The sequence below is a fragment of the Mucor mucedo genome, assembly GCF_025094135.1.
Source record: "Mucor mucedo strain NRRL 3635 chromosome Unknown EV154scaffold_198, whole genome shotgun sequence".
In the NCBI taxonomy this organism is placed as follows: Eukaryota; Fungi; Mucoromycota; class Mucoromycetes; order Mucorales; family Mucoraceae; genus Mucor; species Mucor mucedo.
The window spans coordinates 1-22,699 of record NW_026252482.1 but is presented as its reverse complement, the minus strand read 5'-3'; the positions used below and the strand labels follow the sequence as shown (position 1 = coordinate 22,699).

At 37.4% G+C, this 22,699-nt stretch overlaps 2 protein-coding genes and 1 non-coding gene across 3 annotated transcripts; all 3 read right to left on the bottom strand.

Annotated features, from left to right (window-relative positions):
• Positions 1-7,562: 7,562 nt before the first annotated feature.
• On the bottom strand, positions 7,563-8,201 carry EV154DRAFT_487717 (uncharacterized protein; the record flags this gene model as incomplete). The annotated part of the gene is made up of 3 exons (XM_051599002.1): positions 7,563-7,751; positions 7,777-7,935; positions 8,118-8,201. 3 exons carry the CDS (start codon positions 8,199-8,201, stop codon positions 7,563-7,565), a joined length of 432 nt encoding a protein of 143 aa, XP_051451187.1.
• Positions 8,202-10,329: 2,128 nt separating this feature from the next.
• Positions 10,330-10,748, bottom strand: EV154DRAFT_487716 (uncharacterized protein; the record flags this gene model as incomplete). The annotated part of the gene is made up of 2 exons (XM_051599001.1): positions 10,330-10,501; positions 10,540-10,748. 2 exons carry the CDS (start codon positions 10,746-10,748, stop codon positions 10,330-10,332), a joined length of 381 nt encoding a protein of 126 aa, XP_051451186.1.
• Positions 10,749-22,437: 11,689 nt separating this feature from the next.
• Positions 22,438-22,510, bottom strand: EV154DRAFT_t140. Its single transcript has one exon. It is a non-coding gene; the product is annotated as a tRNA-Ala (tRNA).
• Between the last annotated feature and the right edge of the window lie 189 nt (positions 22,511-22,699).

Sequence of the window (22,699 nt, the reverse complement as noted above, 5' to 3'; positions counted from 1 at the left end):
GTATCAGGCAATTCTGACCAGGCCGTTGCCAAACGCAAATTCAACAAGGTCCACTCTTAAGCAAGAATGACCATCGAAAGAGCTTTTGGAATACTCTCAGCTAGATGGAGGTTCATAAAAAAACACGTATACATGAAGAAGATTAAAGATATATGCCAAGTCATTACTGCGGCTTGTATTTTACACAATTTCTGTATTAACATTGGGGATCCAGATTTTGAAATTGACGAGGGAATCAAGATGGATGAAGATGAAGAGGGGAATGGCGAAACAGCTCGAGAGTCTGTTCTTACAAGAAGAGATTAGTTGAACCGATGGTTTCAACCTAGACAATAAAGGGGTACCAAATGTAATTTAACATATGTATTAAAAAAAAGAATATCTTTATTGATTGGGTCTTTGTTAATGCATACAATTATGCAACTCGCTTAATCTATCACCGTTTCGTTCCAAAGCAGCTGTAGCTCGGTTCAAAGAAGCAATGATTGCTTCTCCCGTAGGATCTCTTCTTCCTAATCGTGAATCCATATACTCTCTGAACTCTCGAAATGTTCCATTACGAAGCTTGTGCTCTCTATCAACAATGCGACTAAGCATAGCTTCAGTATCAGAGGTCGTGGTAGATGGTGTAGAGCCTACGTTTAATCTTGGACAACGAGGTGGCGCAGAAGAAGAATTGGTAGGCTGATGGGCGGAAGAAGGATTGGGTGGTGAGGCCGTAGAAAGATTGACAGGAGGAGGAGGAGTACTGGAGATGTGATCGGGAGGGGATGGTTCCACTATTCTGCGAGAAGAAGGTGGTTGCAATTCCTGAGGAGGAGCAGGACTTTCATGTTCTGCAATAGGTACAGACAAAGATTCAGCTGGAGCTGTAGATGATCCTTGATTTCCACCATTAGTATTGTCAACGAACTGTCTGGAATGGGATGAGTACATGTGTGGTGGCAAGATGGCGGGAAATTTTGTCAAGAACTCTTCCAGCTTTTCATAGACAACATCAGGTTCGAAACCTGATTCACCTGTTGATTGGCGTCTAGCAAACTCTTCCTTGAAATCTTTCACCATACGCTTCCATTTTTTTTTTGCTCCTCTGATGGTCGACTTCTCAAATTCTGAAGGCGAGCCAGTTGATTATGTTCAATCGACATCTCCGTGTATTTCTCCCCCTTTTGGTGATCACTTTTGGTTTTTTCAAGAGAACTCAAATGCTTATTATAAATTTGAATTAACAAGCATTCTCCTGCTACACTCCAATTTGGACCTCTTGTTCTGTCGTCCTCAATAGGAGTACTGGAGGTGGAAGCAGCTGAACTGGAAGGGGCGTTGAAGTTGATGGTACCGAACATTGTTCATAAAGGTAAAGTTAATATTATTTGCTAGTTTTGAATATCAAAAAATAAAGAAAAGAAAACAACAAAGTAAAAATTATTATGATCATACTGTCAACTAGTGGGGGCATTTTAGTATTTTTTGAATGATGAAAGCATTACATCAGAGGGGTTCGTAAATCCATTTTCGTAATTAAACCACCCCCTGATGGTGGTTTATCTTTTAAAATGGTTAGCAAGAATTTTCGACGTTTTTTGGCTGAGGAGTATAAAAATATAACGTTATAATTGCCTTATGGAGGGGGTTCCAAATTTTTACAAAAAAGGGGTTCACAAAATTTTTTTGCTTGGGAACACCCTATATGTTATTTTTCTAGAGATTAGGAAATGATAGGGGTCGTAAACTTAAACGTGTCTGGTCTTTATTACTTGGAGAATGACTGGATACAACCAATTTTGTCTGTGGAATGTTCAAAACGCGTCAAAATATTTTATCTTCAAAACAATTACCTTTTTTATAAGAAGGCATGAATGCAAACGACAGACCAGAAAGAGTCGAATTTTGACACGTCAATGACAAGACACTTAGACACTACATAAAAGACGAACCTTACGTCCATCACGTTTGTACACGATAACGATTCCTCAACAGCAACAATAGAATAAAATCTAACGAAAATATAGACATCTGCGTCCGACAATGTACCCAGAAACCAAACCGAAGAAGAACTGGCAACGTTTCTTGAATACATGTATTTATGTGCAATTAATATCCATCGTGATTGGAATCATTTGGACCTGAATTGAAGCCACTGTCGACCTTAAACCGTCTGCGCAATTTAAAACAAGCATCAACTTCAAAATGAAATAGTTTTCTGAAACGTTTTTTTCTAGCACCAAAGAATGCTTCTCCAAATCAGTATTAGTACTAATCAGTGCTTTGATTGAAGAACCAGGATCACCACGAAATAAACCATCCCGTAAAATGTTGTTCTCTTTCAATCGATTGCGGTAAGAAAACGAGAGCGCATTACATATTTGACCTCAGATAAATTAATTCGATAAAACCAAAAACTCTTACTTCCTGCCATTTGATGTCATAACAAATAATTAGGCATCCTCGTCCAGATTTCAGTGCCTGCTGCTAAACATATGGATAAAGTTTCTTACCATTTCTTCTGTATAAACAAAGGATTTCTCAAATCTGCAAAGTTTTATTTTTGTGTCATCTGACAAAACCACGACTTTCTAGTTTGTTACAGTACGGTGCTCTCAATTTGAGATTTCGAAATAGACAACACTGTCGGATATTTTCTTTCTTCCAATTAACGCTTTTTCGGGCTTAATAAATGGAAAAACACGTTATTTGAGTATCACAGGAACGGTGGTGCAACTTCTGGAAATTAGAATTCATTGGAAACTGCTTGTATCACCTTAAAAGCCAACTCAACTCCTGTTTCTGTTACTTATCATAAATACATAGTCGACATTCCAGCTTGTTATTTTTGGCGGACGGACAACGCGCGGCGCACTCATAAAACCAAGTGGGTCTAGTTAATTCTGTTGATAGTTTTAGTACATACACCAGTACTAGAACCAGTCTCCAAAGCACTCATACCATTAGAGCAACATTTGACTATACTAGCAAGTCGTAGAATTAAAAATATGAGCCGTGTTTCGAACAAAAAAATGTTTCTGCAAACGTTAGAGCATCCCCAGCAGTGGCGCTTAAAAAACGGTTAAATAAAAGTGCGGTTAAATAAAAGTGCGGTTAAATAAAAGTGCGGTTAAATAAAAGTTTTAAATTACCCCCAGCAGTTGACAAAAAAAAGTAAAAACTGACTTTAAAAGCTTAATTGTATGTGCCTGCAAAAAAAAGTTTACTTTTTACTCATCTTAAAGACTTTTTAACATGGACAATTACGCAGCCCTCTGCCAGGAACGTGGCTAGGACTATATTATAGCAATAATATCAGAAGATACCTACTAGTTATACAAAGACAAAGGAAGAGTGGTTTATAAAATATTTAATAATAGTAATAGATTATACAGGGAAGGGGAAGGATACAAGATAATCGACATCGAACGGGGAAGGCAATGGAAAGGGGGAGTATTTATATCTTTTCAGATAACATGGGTTTGCATTTAAGAATGTCTTGGCTTACTTAATTAGTCTTAGTGTTGGTTTCAGCTTACGTGGCCGAAACCCATGAGTCATGACTACTAATTGCTTGGCGTCGGAGATACTTGGAAACGAGTCATGATTACTAATCTCTTGGAAGCGGAGGTTCGTTGCGTGGATAGTCTTGGAAGGTCCTGGAAGGTTCTGGACACTGGCGTTGTTGAATCTCAGCATGAGATTCCAGAACATTCCAATAGTCGGGGATTCGTGGTCAGGGGCAAAGTGCAAAGTACGTGGTTCATGACACCCTCGAAATGGCAATTATCAAAAAGCGTAGAATAGACACTGCTGTTCAGTTAATTAAAATTGAAATGTGTTTAGAGGAAATGAAGAGAAAGTCAAAGACAGGTAGCTCTGTCAAGGGACGTAGAGTCATTAATAGAGATAGTGAGGCAGGCTATCAGCTTCTTATGAACGATTACTTTGCCGAGAGACCAGTTTACTGTGAAAAGAAGTTTCGTCGTCGATTCCGAATGCGTAAAAGCCTTTTTATGAGAATTGTGGAAGCTGCCACCGAGCATGATCCATACTTCCAAAAAAAGCGAAATGCTGCTGGAAAATTGGGTCTTTATCCTTTGCAGAAAGCTACTGCTGCTCTCCGACAATTGTGTTACGGTTTTAGTGCTGATGCAGTAGATGAGTACTTGAGATTGGGCGAAAGTACTGCAATAAAGAGCCTCAAGAAATTCTGTGCTGCAGTCGTTGATGTTTTCGGTGAGGAATATCTGAGAAAGCCCAACGAGAAAGATACGGAAAGACTGTTGGAGCAGAATTAGAAACGTGGACTCCCTGGTATGCTGGGATCAATTGATTGCATGCACTGGGCATAGAAAAACTGCCAAACAGCATATCATGGGCAGTATACAGGCAAAGACAAGAAGCCAACAATCATTCTTGAGGCCGTGGCATCTTACGATTTTTTGGATCTGGCATGCCAATTTTGGTTTGCCTGGCTCGCTCAATGATATCAATGTTCTTAACAGATCGGAAATCTTTGATAGGTATACGGAAGGAAGCGGTCCTGATGTCAAGTTTAACATTGGTGACGAATATTTCAATTTGGGGTATTATCTTAGTGACGGGATATACCCCAATTATGCGAACATTGTGAAGACGTATTCTGTCCCTAGACCTGATACCGAAGCTGTAAGTCTTGTTTCTCCTAGCAATACTTATTATTTGGGTTATTAATCGACTCTTCCTCTTAAATAGAACTTTGCCAAGACACAAGAAGCATGTCGAAAGGATGTGGAGAGAGCTTTTGGTGTGTTGCAGGCTCGATTTGCCATTATTAGTAATATTGCAAGACAATGGAGAAATGGTGATCTTCATACGATCATGAAAGCATGTATCATCATATACAACATGATTGTTGAGGATGAGCGCGACGAAAGCGATATGGGATCGTACAGATGCCATAAAATGCATTCTGCCAATCCTGCTGAGGTTGCTGACATTTCTCGTGATGGTTCACATTATAGCTTCAGTAGGTTTTTGGAACGTCATGGTCATATCATAGACTCATCTGAGCACTTCAGATTGAAAGCTGCCCTGGTCTCCCATCTTTGGCACATAAAAGGATTTGGAAGCCCCTCAAACTAAAATGAAAAATCACATTATAAAATTAAAAAAAATCGATTAAAAAAGAAAAACAAAAGAAGTATTGTTCTCTGGCAAGTCTTGCCTTTCTTGATCGTTCTCGACGTTGTTCTAAGACTTCCTCACGATTAAACTTATAATAAAGCAATGCCGTCTCGTCACCCTCAAAATCCTTCAAGTTAATCCTGAACAAGGCGTCATCTCTTTCTCGTTCACGTTGCTCGCGATCTTCTTCCACCTGACGAAGTTGGATCTCACGGGCTTGATCCATCTTTCCAAGGACCTTCTTAAAGTCCTCGTCTCCTTGTGATTGCATCTTGTCCAATTTATCCAAAAGCCCTTTGTACTTCGTGATCAAATCGGCATCCTTCTTGCTCTTTTTACGTCCCATAGGACGCACTGCAACCGATTCGTCACTCATGACATCCTCATCGTCATTATCTGCTGCCCGCATACCAGCATCAGTATCAGCATGACTACGTAAAGCTGAAGAGGTAGCCACTTTACTCTTCACAACCTTTTGCTTCTTCGCCTTAATTTTGGGATCTCTGCACTTCAACTCACTTTTCCACGTAGGGGCACCACTGAGCTCTTGAAAGCACGGGAAGTATTTGAATCGAACCTGGTACTTTCGCTCAAAAAGCTTAAAGCTATCACCCACCTATTTATAAAAATGTTTGCTCTAGATTCTAATATTTTTAAAACAAATCTAATCATAATTCTTACCTCGTCAGCGGCAACTTTACCACTTGCCTTACGTCATTCAATTGCAGCGACGACACCACAAAACTTGCTGACCAAAGCAGAAACAACTCTCCAGTGGTCTTTCAGACTTTTTTCTGTTCTTTCTGGCCAGGCTTGGTCGCCGGCAGCCTTAAAGTCGGAAAGAACACACTTCCAAAAAGCAGATGATTTAACCGAATTTCCTTCGATAGGTCTTTCCGAGACGGCCACCCAAAACTTACATATCTGGACGTCTTGAGCAGTCGTCCAAGCATGACGCTGCTTAGGCGCAATGGAAAGAGCTTCGCTTTGCTCCTCGACATCACTCTCATCGCTGTCATTGTCACAGGAGTAGTCCATGACGTTGGTGTTGTCATCGTCATTGACCAACTGCTCATCGTCAACATTGAGGTTGTCAAGAACCATGTCCAAGTTAGCTTGGTCGTTGTTAGAGTCGTACATACTGTTCATTTCTTTGAGTTAATTTTTTTAAAAAGGGGTAATTTTTTTATTGTCAAAGACGAATTTTTTTTGACGTTAAAAAATCTGTTACTTTAGCGAAATTTTAAGGTTTTTTTTTAAATTTTGGTTAGATAAAACAACTTTAAGCCCACTGCTGGGGGTGGAAAAACTACTATTTTGCGCTTATATAACCGAAAAACGGATTTTAAGCGCCACTGCTGGGGATGCTCTTATGGAAAAAATTCTAATAACTTCTTACAAGAGTGATAGTAATTTATACGTTTTTTATGAAACGCTTTTAGCCCGATTAACAATCTAATAATAACAAAAAAAAAAAAAATAACAATGTTTCCAAAGTGTCCCTATGCTATCAACATGTGATTTCTTTTCAAAATATCAAAAAGTCAAATAGTTAGGAAACTTTGGATGTCTCTGTGTATAGGTTTTTGAAATCCAACCCAAGTTTAAGGATATTCTCATATAATTTGCGAGTTATCTTACATGTGAAACGAACTCCGATAATCCTATACAGCTTTAGAATTCATGGAACATTCTAGAACCGTTTCTAATTTTTTGTAATCTCTTTCGGTTGGTAGTTCAATGTAACCAGAGGATCCTAAAGTGACAGATCTGAACAGATAACGGACCTGAATTTTCGGAGGTATTGCATAACGACGGATAATGGACCGCAGTACTCTGAAGTCAACGGATTTTGAGGGATAACGGACCAGAGTACCCCGAAGTCAACGGATTTCGAGGGATAACGGACCGGAGTACCCTGAAGTCAACGGATTTTGAGGGATAACGGACCAGAATTCCTAGATTTGTATGATATAGAGTGATTACGAACTGTGTTTACCAAAATATAGCCCCACTAAAACTCTTATTAGATGGATTACACATATTTTGAAAAATGTTTTGTTTAGCTGTTTATTCATTTTTAAACAGCCAATTTGTATTCGGAAAAAATTTGACTTGAATTCCATGCGATGTTTTGTAAAGGGCAAAAACTTTAGAGTCTAAATCTTGCAATTGTTGACATTCATCCACAATAGCCGCGTGAAAATTTGTTTTGTTAGGATAATCAAAGAGTTAAATTTTGACCAGACAATTAGCGGACAAAGATACTTTATTGCGTCGTCTGTCCAAGTTGTTAGTACAGATTTAAAATATGATTTCGTTAGCAATTTTACCACAGGGATTTCAGTATTTGGTTTTAAGTTACTTCAATGACTATTTCTCTTCGTTTAAAAATTTTCTTTGCATTGTTAAAGATCCTTTTCACTGATATAACCCAAATTAATCTTAGAATGACCAACAGCCTTGACCTGGTGAGGACAAGTGTTGCGGAGGCACAAGAGGGTGCGTTTGCATTGATTTGCGCTTAGGTCAGCAGCATTGTTGGTACGAACCTCATTGGGGTCGAAAAGACAATGAATTGGCGAGATGGGAGGGATCTAGAGGATCAAAAACCTTAGTTACATTGACCTTGACTATATTCATAATGTTGGTGAATACAGGAGTATACAACTCGTGTACAAGAACATTAACAATACCATTGGCATGAAAAATGATATCAATGATACGTCCTGTATCGACACCGGATGAGTTCAAACGCCTGTGGGTTTTCGTGCTAATGATCTTTCCATTTCGGACGGTATATACATATTAAAAACCATTGGGTTTGGTGGGATCACGCTCAAAAATGGACGAACAATGCTGGCAATAGCATCAGCTGTCATTTTCTTCGGCCGGGCCTTGGGCTTGAGTGGCTTGTTGGCATTGATAGCAAACTTTTTGGGCCATGGTTAAACCAGGCTTACTGGGAGAGTCTTTCGGCCTAAAAGTGGCTTTGATAGTGCTAAGAGCGGACGAAGAGGGAGGTGGCTCACTCCAGATATTTCCATTAGTTGCCAGATCACTAAGGGCCCTCGCAAGCACATCAAACTATTTTTTAAAGATCCCGATTAAGGACATTAATTTTTTTTTTGTGAAAGGTTACTTTAGACGTCCAAAAGAAATCTTTTTCTGAAATCCATGGCGTTGCTTTTTAAATGACCCAATTTGAATGATTAATAATAATATTTTTGCAGATTACTAAAATATCTGTTCCTTTATTTTTTAAAGACAAAATTTCAGTTTAACCGATTTTTTTATTATATTTTAAGAATGATAACCCCATAACAAATTGCGTTTATCGTGTCTCAGTTGCAGTTCCTAATAGTTCAAATCAACGAAGAGTCTGAATTTCTCGAAAAAGATAGAATGGAAATTCTTAATTCTACTGGACAACGCCTCGTAGAAATATGACGACTCTTCATTCCAGTAGAGAGGATGGAACAGGTACGTCAGTGGGAATCTGTGTAGCAGACGGAGGGTTTACTCTAGGTCGGCCTCTTACCACAGGAGGGTTTGGGCGTTGGCCATTGATGAAATCAGCATTTGAATAATTTTGGAAACTTATATCTGTAAAATAAAATGGAGATGTTAGAAAAAAAGTAAATCGATAAAAATGAAAGGCTCTTATTAAAAAATAAACAACATTTGTGATTTCAATAATCCGATTTGGACATTAAATACTCTGATAGAAGGTTTTTGGGGCCGGCAGATTTTAATTCTTCGTTTGGACAATTCGGATTTTTTAGCACTGAAAATATTCAATGCTGTTATTAATCGTCCAAACATACTATTAAAATTTTAAAAGATTCTACTTGGAAAAACTGTAACCTTTCACAAAAAAAAAAAAAATTAATGTCCTTAATGGGGATCTTTAAAAAATAGTTTGATGTGCTTGCGAGGGCCCTAAGTTGATTGACATTTATGCTGGAATTAGATTCTTTTTTATTTTCAGGCTGGAGTTGTAGATTGACGAACATTGCGGCTTGATCTGAAAGTTTGATTTCAAGTCCCAAAGTTGAGACTTTTAATATAATACAATCTTGTATGATAGCTTCTAGTACAGTAAATTTAGCTTCGTATTCATCTAAGCGACGGTTTTCGTCAGGAGCGGGGCGGAGCAAGAGCAGAACAGAATGGTTATTAAGATGAGGACAAGGCAAAGAGAAAATTTTATATCTATTAGTATTAGGATATATAAAAAAAAAAACCGACCTCCGGCCGGTTTTTTAGGCGCTCTTCACACTGCCGATCGGGACCTGCGGCCCTCTCGTGGGACTGAGGTTTTTGTTTATTTGCCGTTCGGGACTTACAGCCCCTCACTCACTAATCAGTTAAAATCATGTAAATGCTTGTAGTATGGATGCTGAGTTTGCCCGTTCGGGACATATAGCCCCTCACTGACTAATCAATTTAAATCGTGTAAATGCTATAGTATGGATACCATGATGGCCGTTCGGGACATACAGCCCATCACTCGCTTATATAATCAATTTTTTTAAAAAAAGTGTGACTTCTGAAAAGTGATGATATTTTTAAGCACTGTTTTTGTTGGACATAGTATTTTTTTTAACCCTTTTCCCTTAGGCTTTCTAACTCCGTAAATACTCCGTGAAGAACGCCAAAAGGAATGTAGGTAGAAAAAGGTTTATTCAAAGAAGCAGGAAAAGTAGATAAGATCTTGAATACAGAAATAAGAATAAATAAACATGCTGTTATTTATATTAATTGACAGATCGGGTAAACAAGGGTTCGGGGATCAGATTTACAGAGACAGATTATTGGTCATATTGAGTTTGGGACATCTTTGGGGTAGCGGGTATAGATACAGATAATTTCGGGGATAGATGCAGAGGATAAATAGGCTGATATTATCAATGTTTTAGAAGGTAGTTAACTGGCATAGGTACAAAGGAAACGGAAGTTAAATGTGTTTTACAAGGACAAGAGATTACGGAGATACCTTATTCGGAACAGAGACGTTAGACACGAAACAATATTAATGTTTGACAGTGACATGTGTAACAGGAGACAGAGAACAGGGAACAGGTGGAACAGGGACAATGGGCTAGTTCGGTTTCAATAATGGCCTGAGACATTTTGCATGGTAGCATGCAACTGAAACCTAGGCGGATCATGTCAGTTTTGTTCTCGAAGTTGCTTTTGCATATCCAAATCAAATTCTGGATGAGAGAATAACAGGTGTATGTCACAAGGCAAATTAGGTTTGACATGAGACAGCCAGGAGTTGTCGAAAGAAGAGGGGATGTCTTTACCATTTGCAATTTCAGATTCTTGTGATGGTTCCGAACTGTGGGTAATCTTTTTTGGCAGCTTGATAGTACTTACTAAAGTAACTGAGAAAACCTTAGGTGACGGGATGAGTTGGCAAGCCGTAGCCGTGGCCAACTGGTTTGAACGCAGAAGCTCGGTCTTTGGGTAGCCACAGTAGTCTTAAAACTAGTGCCATTCGAGAAAGGTTTCAAGACATCCCATGCTTTTGAGGATGAGGCAGGAGCATTTCCTCTAGCTCTAGCAATGAATTTGGTCTTTGTCATTATTGGTGTGAATGTCGTAGATTATATTAAAGGAATCATCACATTACATAAGAATGGATGATCCTGTAAAAATATTCATCGCTCACGCGTTGACCCATTTATTATAATCAGAACTGTTTGTGTCTGTGCACAAGGTGATTCACCATTATTACTGGCTTGTTCAAATGAAAACCGGTAACGTAAAATAAAGATAAAGAGTAAGATAAAAATTCTTAAAACATGAGCACCAGACTATACATTGTCAACTAAAATAAAATAAAATACAAAGATTTAAAAGCAAAATACTACGACGAATCAGTTATCTATGTCTCGGAAGGAGTATAGTAAAACGTAACTGGTAAGACTGTTCAGTGACGATTCATAAGAAGGGCTTTCATACAATTATACTAGCTTTACATCTTTATATTGAAACCAGGCTTACATGGGCCGTTCCCAAGCAAAACGCTTTTCACGTTTTGGGAAGAAGATCATTTCGCTCAAAATAGTAATTTAAACTTTAAAAAAAAATTACCCGCCAAAATTTATGGGGGGTATAAATTACAAAAAAGTAAAAACAAGTTTGACATGACGTAAAAATTTGATATTGAAATACTATGATGACCCGACTGCTTCAAGATATAAAAATCCATATTCGCTTATTCTTCCTTGTATTTTTCTCATAAAACTTCATTTTTTTATTTGCCTTCCCTGACAATCTTCGGCGTTTTCTCATTTGAAGACACTCCCAGTTCTCAAGAAAGACGTGGGCCTTCATGGTCATCTTTAGAAACAATGTTGCTTATCGAATGTTATGCCATTTACTTACCTACTCTTGAAAGTAGCGAAAGCGACTTCGACACTGGAGAATCTTACCGTAATTTGAAAAAAAAGTATGATAAAAAAACTCAACATGCCAATGTTCTGTCCCGCGAGTAAGAGCCTATCAAGAGTAAATGGAAGAGTCTTGTTGAGAATTACAAGAAAGAACTGACCAGACGATCTACTACTGGAGAATCTGGCTTCGCCCCTGATGAGATATATGACAATTTGGATGAAATATTTCAGGATTATCCTACAATTAGACCATTTTATATTTACTTCTCTTAAACCAGACGCTTTACGGATATTACAGCTCCACCACCTGTACCTGTTCCCAGTGCAGAAACAAACCCTTTGCCCCCCTCTTCCTCTTTCCGTCCATCATCATCAAATTTTAAGCACGTTCAACCTTCTATGTCCGAGGACCTAGAACCTCCCACTAGTAGAAGAAGAACTGTTCCACCTCAATAGTCTCCCCCTCGTCAAACATCACCTTTATATCAATTACCATCACCCTCCTTTCATCGCCAACCACCACATTCATTTCAACAACAATCACCCTCTCCTCCCACCCAGCAAGAACCAATACCTCGTACGCGCCAGGTGCCGACACCTCGTCCGCGCCAAGAGTCGACACCGAGACCTTGTCAAGAGTCAACACCTAGACCTCGCCAACCACCTAACTAACTAGTAACTTCTCGCTCACGACCGGTAAACTTAACCCCGGATCAATTAGGTTAGGAAGCAGTTCCAAATCGTGTAAACGATTGGGCGCTGGACCGTCATGAAAAAATGTTGAGGGAGTAACGTGCGATCGGACTTAAATGTTCCATAATTTTAGACATTTTTTCAAGAGCTTCAGACGACTCCAAATTAAAGATATCTACTTCGACGTCCCCATTTATTGTTAAGTAGATGTTTATGAACAAAAAATGGGGAGGTCGAAGTTGATATCTTTAATTTTGAGTCGTCTGAAGACTCTCAAATTTGGTCGGTTTTTAAATGTTTTGGCTGGGACTTGGCTGTAGGGGGGAAATATTGAAAGAATATGGTCTATGTGTGTGAATAATTTAAATGCCGATCCAAGTTAGTGTAACATACGACAACGAATAATATAGCGCCTACAGTTACTAAGTTTCTAGTATTTTCTGTCAAATTCTTTTGAGTTTCCGGCTTTAGTTATAACAATCGGATTAATTTCAAAAAGATATTGAAAGACGTTCAGAAGGCCCAAAAATAAATATATTTGAAAACGGAAAGAAGGTCATTAATATTTATATGTTTAGGAACGATATTTGGGGAATTGGATTACTACTTTTCTTTTCAATTTGATTGTAAATGCATTGTTACTTTCTCGGTATTTATAAGAGAAGCGTAGTCTTAATATTTTCCATGGGTAAACTAAACCAGGCATGAATGTCAGTCTTGAATGATCTTCAAAAGCTCGAAAAAGTATCGGCTCAAAAAACCAAAAGTACATACATACTCATAAAACATACATTAATATTATTTGGGGTTCTTCAAACATTCTTATTTTACGTTATTCGTAAAGAAGTGAGATTCTTGTTATCCGTCTATTTTAAACTCAAAATCAATCATCATTGGACAAATTATGAGACGTCTATGGTTATCAATCATTCCAAAGCCTTCAGAAGCTCTAAAAATAAAGATATCAAAAAAAACTCGTGAAATGTTGTTAAAACATATATTAACATTATTTGGGGAGACTTCAAGTAGCTTTCTATGTCATATACTGACATTTTGAACATGATGTAAAACAGGGTTTTGATATTATTTATCCTGCGACTCGGCAAAACTCGCGCTTAGCTTTCTTGACCAGAAAAAAATTTATTTATTTTATTGTACTACATACTACATCATAATACCTGCATCTAGTAAAAGAACTTTAGCAAATCGCAATCGATTAAGAGATACAACTGGTAAAATTATGGCTATTGAACAAACAGCTGAAGCTGTCGAAGAAGATTGGATTGTCTGCGAAGGGAAGAGGATAACAATGATCTTCTCAACTGTACGTAGCGTATGGCCAGATCAAAAAACATCAATGAAGCACTTTTCGATGATGGATCATATTCCAAAAGACCTAAAAATGGTCATTACAATAAGGCTTCAGCAGTAACCATTTCGAGAGAAAAAAAGCAAGCAAAGACTGTCGAACCTGCTGATACCATTTTGAATTTTGGTATCACTATTTCTTACGACTCTCGCGCTGAAGAGAAAGAAGAGTACGTGGCTCATACCAAGAAAGAGCTTGAGAAAATTAGACTTTTATTGAAGTATATGCCAACCATTGCTGAGCCAGTAATAAACAAATCGGTCGATGGTAGTAACGTGGATTCATACAATCATATCCGCTATGTGTCTGTACAGCAATACTTTCAAAACCGATTGGAAGGTTTGAAAAAACACGAGGCAGCTAAGAAATCAGCAAATTCCCTTTGGCCCAATTGCTCCAAATTTTACAGACATAAAGTAATTATCAAGTGGGTAAATGAACAACATGAAAATCAAGTCTTTTCCAACCATATTCAAGGTGTTTATGCTAAACGTCTCTCTTTCTTAGCTGATAACAACTTTAAGACCAATGTTTTGGATATGATTAAGAAGACTACTGCCAATTACAAAACAGTACATAGATAATATTAAAAACTTTATCGACGAGGACGTTATTCCTGCCACTCTCGGTGTTACTAAAAGCGTTGGTAAAACTACGGTGGCCAGATATCTTTACGAATGGGGCTATTATTACCTTAAAAACAAAAAGGCTATTTTTTTTCGATGGTCACGAGAGATCTGATGTCGTCGAACATAGAACAAGCTTGGAGTAAACGCATGTTAAAATACATGGAGCGTTCTGAATTTTACCAAGGTGACAATCAAGAAGAGGTGTTGGAAATTGTTCTGAAAGATGGTGAAAAGAAGATTGTTTTTGTAACCCAAGATGAAAGCACTTTTTTATGCAAACGATGGAAAAAGCGATTTCTGGCTTACTAGCGACGAAAACTACATTCGTAAAAAACGGCCTGGATCTTCCATCATGATCAGTGAGTTCCAGTGCCCTTGTCATGGAACGATGAAGAGTGGCGGTTGGACCTCAAAAAGGTACTCTAAGGCCGGTGGTGATAAAGAAGGTTGGTGGACCTATAAACACATGGTCGAGCAGCTCAAAGATGACGCAATTGAGCTTTTTGAGCTGCTCAATCCCAATTGCGTTGGTGTATTTTTGTTTGACAACAGCTCAAACCATTCCGCATTTGCTGAGGATGCTCTGGTTGCCTCAAGAACAACATTGAATGGGAAGATATGGCCAGTAACTGAAAAATTTCAAGTTTCGTCCTATGACAGTGTAATAGTTGTGTAACTCGGTATCAGGTATTTATACCTATACCAATCACATATTAATAAAACTCAGTTTTACAACCTATCTTATTCCGCTACCTCTTACAGACAGTTACATTGACTAGCGGAGAGGTTTTAAAGCAGAACTTTTTTTTTTTGAGGAGGTGAGTACCCTTAGAGACAAAAAGGGGAAAACAATTACTCGTAAAGAAAGGTACTTTAAAGGTAAATAATTGATTATGTTATAAAGCTAGGAGATAATTTATTTATTTTTTAATCAGGTATTCGCAATATTCTTGTCTAAAGAAAGCAATGGTTCGGTGCTGATTTAGACGGGAAGGATTGGAAGGTGGATTGCAAGAATCCTTTCCAGAGCAGAAAATCTATGTGCTGTGCTAGGCATTTTTTAGCCAGTCGTCCAGATTTTCTTGCCCAAAAAACGGCGCTTCAAGAAACAGTGGAGAAGGCGGGTCACATCTTTGAACTCTACCCCAAGTACCACTATGAATGTAATTGGATTGATATGTATTGGGTTGGAGCTAAAAGAGAGGCTTGTCTTCATTGTGATTACACATTAAAATCACTTGTGGCCAAATTTCCGGGTTTCTGGACAAGGCTGGAGATGTCGCCAAAGTCAAACGGTATTTTCAGCGATGCATGAATTATATTGATGCCTGCAGCAAGTGTGACGACGGTAGAGAGGTTACTGGTGATGTTTACAAATTTGTGACCAAAAGTTACCTTTCACATCGAAAGGTAACTTTTGATGAAAACATTTAATTAACTTTTCTTTCTTCCTTTAATTTCGACTGAGTTTAAAAAGCTTCTATTTTCAAGGATCTTGGCATGTACAAGCCTACCTTCAGACAATTCAAAAAAAAGGCACCATGTTAAGATTTTGAAAATAAAAATATTGAAATGAAATTAAGGTTTGTAACATTTAAGTCCGATCGCACGTTACATGGAAACGCATATTGCTAGCAACAATGCCAATGCTAATAATGTGAAAGCTGAAATGCGGGAGAGCAAGGCCATATAACGAAGATCCGAAGATCAGATGAGTGGACTATTAGCTTTGTTAGCTCATCAAATGTGTAATAATTAATACGTAACTGTTAGTAAACATTTTTCTTTATTGTGAAAACCATCTGTTCAATTGCTGTCTTCTGGATTGTCCTGCAGCTAAAGATCCACCATTGTCACCCATTCTATCATTTTCATTACTATTACCACTTTCCTCAATAACATCATCATTATCATTTATTTCATCCGGAGGGAAGTCAGGATCATTGATATATATAAAGAATTTATGAAGGGTACAAGTTGCAGTAGACACTTGACATATATCCTTTGTTTCTCTGAAATAAACATGCTTAATGATAAATCTCCAACGTGATGCAAGTCTCCCAAATGCTCTCTAAATTGTCATTCTGGCCGATCAATGTACCTTTTTTAAATTTTCTTTTCGATATAGCCTCGGCAGATTCGCCTCTAACTTCCGTTGTTGGGTAAGGACCAATGATGTTCGGACATAGAGGGTATGCCGAATCTACATATGCGACAATAAACATTGATAAGTATAAACGTAATCCACTAATAAGATAAGCACTTACCGGCAAGAATGGACCTATTAGATAAAAAATATTAATTTGGATTATTTAAGAATTCATTATAAACCTCAGTCCATCAAAACGCTGCAGCATCGTGAGTATGACCTATCTATTTATCAGACCAAACATTCTAAAAATGTTCCAAAATAACTTTATTGTACCTGAATCTCCAATACGTGTGTACGTAAAACGCCCTCTGTCGTCGCAGATAGCCGTCAATTTCATAGAGAAATTTCCCTTTCTATCTCTCCACTGTTTCTTGTGATGCTTTCTAGCTTGGATCGCAACATTTGTATCATCTAAGGCACCTATGACGTTAGTCAAACGAGGGATAGCTCCAGATCTATAACCATGCGGCCACTCAAAGCCATTTGGGATAGCATTGACTCTGTCACTTTCCAAGGGCCAGCTAATCAAATCGCCACAAACATCTTCAACAGCTGTTAAATACCGTCTAAAAAAATTCATGTAACTTCCATGTAAAACACCCCAAGAAATGTGAGAAGCTCCATATCCAAGATGACAGTCGGCCAAGCGCGATATAGCACAGGATACTTGTGTGTAAACTGGCAAAGCGTTGTGTGCTCTTAGATCAAAAACAGGGTGGTTGCTCAGTAACAAGCCTTTTAAAGGACGTGCGATCCATTCTGTACATGGCTCAAAAACTGGTACGTGGGTTATTGTCGTCAATTAAATGTGGATGTGTTATTGTCCAATAATGGTAGTGGTTAAACGTTACGCCCTCCCGCAGATGTCTCCGTACGGGTGGTCTGTCTACCAGTAATGAGAAAGGGCAAAGCCTCGAAGAAAGAAGGAACGTCGAAAAAATATGTTGAGTGATAGAGAAAACCCTCTTGGATTATGTTGTCTCGTGATTGACTTTGGAGCCAAAACATCGAAACTATTTGTTGCTGCCGTGTTCTTATATCTTTCATTTGTTTGCGTAAGGTCAAAATGGCGATCAAGATATTTGTTTGCGTAGGTGTAAGCATTATAAAGTTTGTACTTCAGCAAAAGCAAAAAAATGAAACAAAAAAAATGTAACGGAAAGTAAAAGGGAAACTGAGGATAGTAAACTTGAAAATTTCCAAAATAATGTCATACGCTAGTATATATATAGGGGGAACCAAACTTTATTATAAATTGAGCGATTTGGTTTTGAAAATAAAGTTTACTTGGGTACGTCTTATAAGACTACATAACTATATCTATTATAAATCTTCTGACACTCTGACAATAACAATTGTCGGGGTCTGATCTTGATATGTGGGTAATGAAATAGAAACTAGAGTACAGTATTATCACTTTAAATTCAGACAAATGAAAATTATTTTCGGACAAGCTCAAAAAAAAATATTTTCAGACAAACGTAAAAAATTATTCAGACAAAGAGAAATTATTTTCAGAAATATGATAACAAAAATTCAGACAAGTAAAAGTTTAAACTAGTTTTGATTCTTTGTTGAGGCATTTATCCCAGTACGTTTCAGAGTGTCGTATCCAACCATTACAATCTTCCGTGGTAATAGTCTCACAGGCTGCCTTGATTCTTGGGGTTAAAGTGTCCAAAGTTGAAAGCGGATTTCTTTTGATGTGCTTCTTGATCTTGGACCAGCACTCCTCAATAGGATTCAAAAATGGTGATTATGGTGGCATAAATAAAGGCTTATAGCCTCTACTTTCGATAGCATCAACAACATAATGGGAATGATGAATTCTACAATTATCCATGACGATATAAAAATCCATGCTTGTTGTGTCTGTCGAGGACATCCATGACATTTTGAACAAAGGTTACAACATGGTACGCAGTCGTACCCTTTTTTGGCTTTTCTTTTTTTGTGTCATCGGTTTTAGCCTTTTTTTTTTTGCTGGCTGGTAAAGAAAACTCTTTCTCTATCTTAGCTACATCAGCTGGCTTCAAAGGCTCTACCTTAGAAAAATTGATGGTTCCAAAAGGCGATATACACCCAATAATGCTCAAGTTAACGCCCTTTTGAGTTGGAACAGAAACAATGGCAGGTGTTCCCTTGACGGACCAGGCTTTACTTCTGATCTGGTGCGCGTTGAAACCGGCCTCATCCATAAACACGCAGTTAGTTTGGAAGTCAACCCCAGCTGCTTTCCAAGCAGTTATTACGTTAAATCGAAGATCCAATGTTCTCTTCGCATCTCTTTCCATTGTATAGACATGTGAGTCTTTTAATGAAAGTCGTATCTTTTCAACCATATGCTGTCTCAATCCACTTTGGGAAATGCTAAACCCGTCAAAAGAGGAACACAGTTCCTCTCTTGCCATGTCAATGGTAATAGAAGGGTTTTTGTCTACTAACTCGGCAAGAAACTCAGTTTGCTGTGCCGTGATCTTACAATTGTTTGCTCGCTTTGCCCCGCCTATTTTAGAAGGCTTCTTTAAACAGCCGATAGGAATCACGGTTCCATCACTTTCATTTCACTGTTTCAATATTTCATAGGCTGTAGAGCGTGGGATAAAACAAGTTTTGGCATGTTTAGCAACACTGTGACCTTCTTCTTGCATAAGCTGAAGAAACTTTCTAATATTATCGGGCCCATAGGCCTTATAACCTGTTGTTTGGTGTGAGCTTAGGTTGATGTCGCTGTTTTCCGCATCATTCTCCCCTTCTTCCGATCCACTGTCCTGTTCCATCTCATCATTTACCGAGATTTGCTGAGGTACAGTCGAATCGTCGGCCAACAGAATTAATTTACCAAAAGTTGTGGCAGGGTCCTCATCCACATCCATCTCATCGATGACTTCTTCAAAATAAGGTTCTCTCATTACAAACTCGTTTGCTATGTTGTAATCTTCTGCTTGCATTTTAACTATTTTTATGTTAAAAGAAACTTTAAAATTAAGAAGATGAAAACGTCTGTCTGAATATTTTTTCTTAAATAATCTGAATAATTTTTTACGTTTGTCTGAAAATATTTTTTTTTAGTCTGAATTTTTTTTTGATCTTGTCTGAAAATAATTTTCATTTGTCTGAATTTAAAGTGATAATACTGTAGAAGATAAAAGACAATTTTTATTGTTTTGTATGATTATGAAATATGTACAGTAGGTGGATTAATTGTCCGGATGTTATTAGAAAAATGACAAAAAGAACGATATCTAAAGACCCAATTATTCAAATGACAAAACATTTATATGGTTAGAAAGATTAAATTGTACTGTATAAAATACTACATTTTTTATTTCTATGTATAATCTGAGATTAAATCTATAATGATTTAAATTACACTACATCATTCGGACAATTAATCCGGTTATAAAAAACTAGTTTAGTTGTTCGTATGACCACCATTGGCTTTAATGACTGCCTCAATTCTTGCTGACATGCTATCTATGTAGCTCTGGCAGCCTTTCTTTCTAATGGTATTTGACTGCTCTTCGACTCTTTCCCATAGTTAATGAACACTTTCTGCTTTTGACGTATACGAGCTAAACTTCAATTTTAGGTGGTGCCAGACGTGCTCCATTTCATTTAAGTCAGTACTCTAAGGTGGCTACCTATACGTCCAGTCAGTATTAAAGTTGTTGTCTTTAAACCACTGCTTTGTTAGCTTAGAAGTGCGCTTTGGGTCCTTGTCCTGCTGAATATATATTTTTACAGGGTCATAACCATACCAGTCAAGCGTGTCCTTTATTGTTGTTTTCAGGATATTAATGTAATCATCTTTTTTCATGGTGCCATCAAATATCTGACAAGCATAACCAGGTCCATCGTAAGTTATACATCCCCACATGAATAACTTTCCACCTGCAAACTTCACTGTAAGACTTAGATGATGAAACTGTAACTTGTCGTCCCGTCTTGTCCGGCATTAATTAATGCCATCGGAACCCCAAACGTTTATTTTAAACTCATCAGAGTAAACTACACGTTTCCAATCATCTTTGGTCTAACTACAATGTGCTTTAGCCCAATCCAATCTTTGTTTACGGTGATGCGCCCTAAGAAAAGGTTTTATCTTTTTCAAAAAGCCACCTCAAAACCCATCGATTTTAGTAGTTTCAGGTATGCAGAGTATCCGATTTTGACTCCTAGATCATTGAGATACTTTTTCACCTCTTTTTCTGTTCTGAGATCACCGATTACGACCTTCTTTCGAATGGCATTTCGAGTTGTCTCCTTCACTATGCGATGACGGCCTGATGCTGAATGTGACATGTCAGGGAAAAACTTTCGTTTGTAGTCCGAAATTGTGGACTTTGTCGTATTTGACGCCTAATTCCACGAATATAATTACTCTTATCTTGTCACTCAATTATAATACATATAACCTATGTATTATAAGTACCATATTGCGAATACATTCCTATTGGTACGACACAGTACCAGCTCCCTCATATGTCAAACTGAGATCAGATTTCATAATCGTTCCTGGATTGGTCGAGTAGCTGCCGAATCTTCTAGTTTCTCATAAATTTATTTTAGTAATCCAATCAAGGACCCTGTCATTGAATGGATAAACTATAATGCTCTAGAAGTGCCGGATATGGGTCAACTAGCTCCTTGTATATAACAATAAGCTATGTTTCATATGTAACTGATTTCTAAATCTAATTCTACCATTTCCCAGTTTGCGGGTAAATAGTCAATTCGATCTGCGCAGGAAAAATCTTGAAGTAATAATTGAATATAAAAAGGACCTCTATTTTTATCATGACAAACTCTCCAACTTATAATAAAGGATTAAAGAGTCTCATTTCTTTACTTGTTATTTTTATCTTTTATTTTCTACCTTTTTATACTCAAATTATCACAGACTTTTTAACATCTGGCACACGTTCTATTATTTTTGAATACGAAAAACCCAATTTCAAGAGGTTTTTAATACAGTTTTGTTTCTCAATTGAGAGCGATTTCATTATTTCTAGCAGAATTGTAGAGAAGAAGAATAAGGAAAGGAAATAAATTTTTTGAATACAAAGACTTCTTGTATCGTATAAGACGTCTTTACATACAAAAAAAAAAATATGTTTTTGTGATTGTGTATGCCCAATTTGGAAAACTTTCTGGAAAATTCACGTATTTTCTAAAACAGGGATAAATTGTCCGGCTTAGGTCTGCGATTTTAACACTTCCTCAGCAAACTAAATATGACGGGACTGTTCTGTAATTATAGCCAAACATACAAAAACAACTGGTCTATTCAACAGTCAAACGCGTCCATAGTAGAAAAGGTGACTGTTAAACTATGATTGATTAAGTGTTTTTTTGAAAAACATCCGGACAATCAATCCACCTACTGTATATTATTATGTGGACTGTGTTTTTAACTATATCTTATTAATACCAACTGATGAGATGTTAGATAATGAACTAGCAATGAAGTAAAGATAATAGAATATCTAATAATTGAACTAACCAAAATGTATGTTTATAAAAATGGGATAAAATAATAATAGCTTCTTGTTTTGAGTTAAGTTGAAAAGTAAAATAATAAGAAAAAAAGAGAATAATGATGGGCAAAATAAAAGGGGATAAGTAACGATTTATATATATTTCTGGCATGGAAAGTGGTACAAGAAAGTACATGAGAGAAGACAACAAACAAGACAAAATGCCAAAAAAAAGAAGTCACAACAAATCACTATGTTGTAACGTTTAGCAAGTCACGTTTGTGGTAATTCAAATATCAACTACTATCGACATATGATCTTTTGCCCGATAAGATCATTATATGCCATCCATGCGAATTACTATGACAAACTATATCTATGCTACTACATCCGAACTTATGCCTTTTAACTATTATGAACAATATAAATACATCGAACATTTATTCAATAAAGAAATCTATATTCTATCTTTTACTTTTAACAGTCCCTAAATAGTCCAAATATTACATATTTTTATCTTTCGTACTCCGACACAATTCCGAAAAAAAAAGAATGGAGTAGCTGGGCGTCGATCCCAGTGCCTCTCACATGCTAAGCGAGCGCTCTACCATTTGAGCTACAACCCCCACCTTTCTTTCGCTTAAAGAATTTTTCAGTAAGTTTTGCATCCAAAATTTTTGAAAAAGTTACATCGCATCCATCCATCATCAAATCCTCCTCAATCCGTTGCAATCCAATCAAATTTTAACTAAAGTGACACCGGGCAATCCAGTGGAACAAACCGTTTCGAACTCCGAGTTAAACTCCTCCCTCCA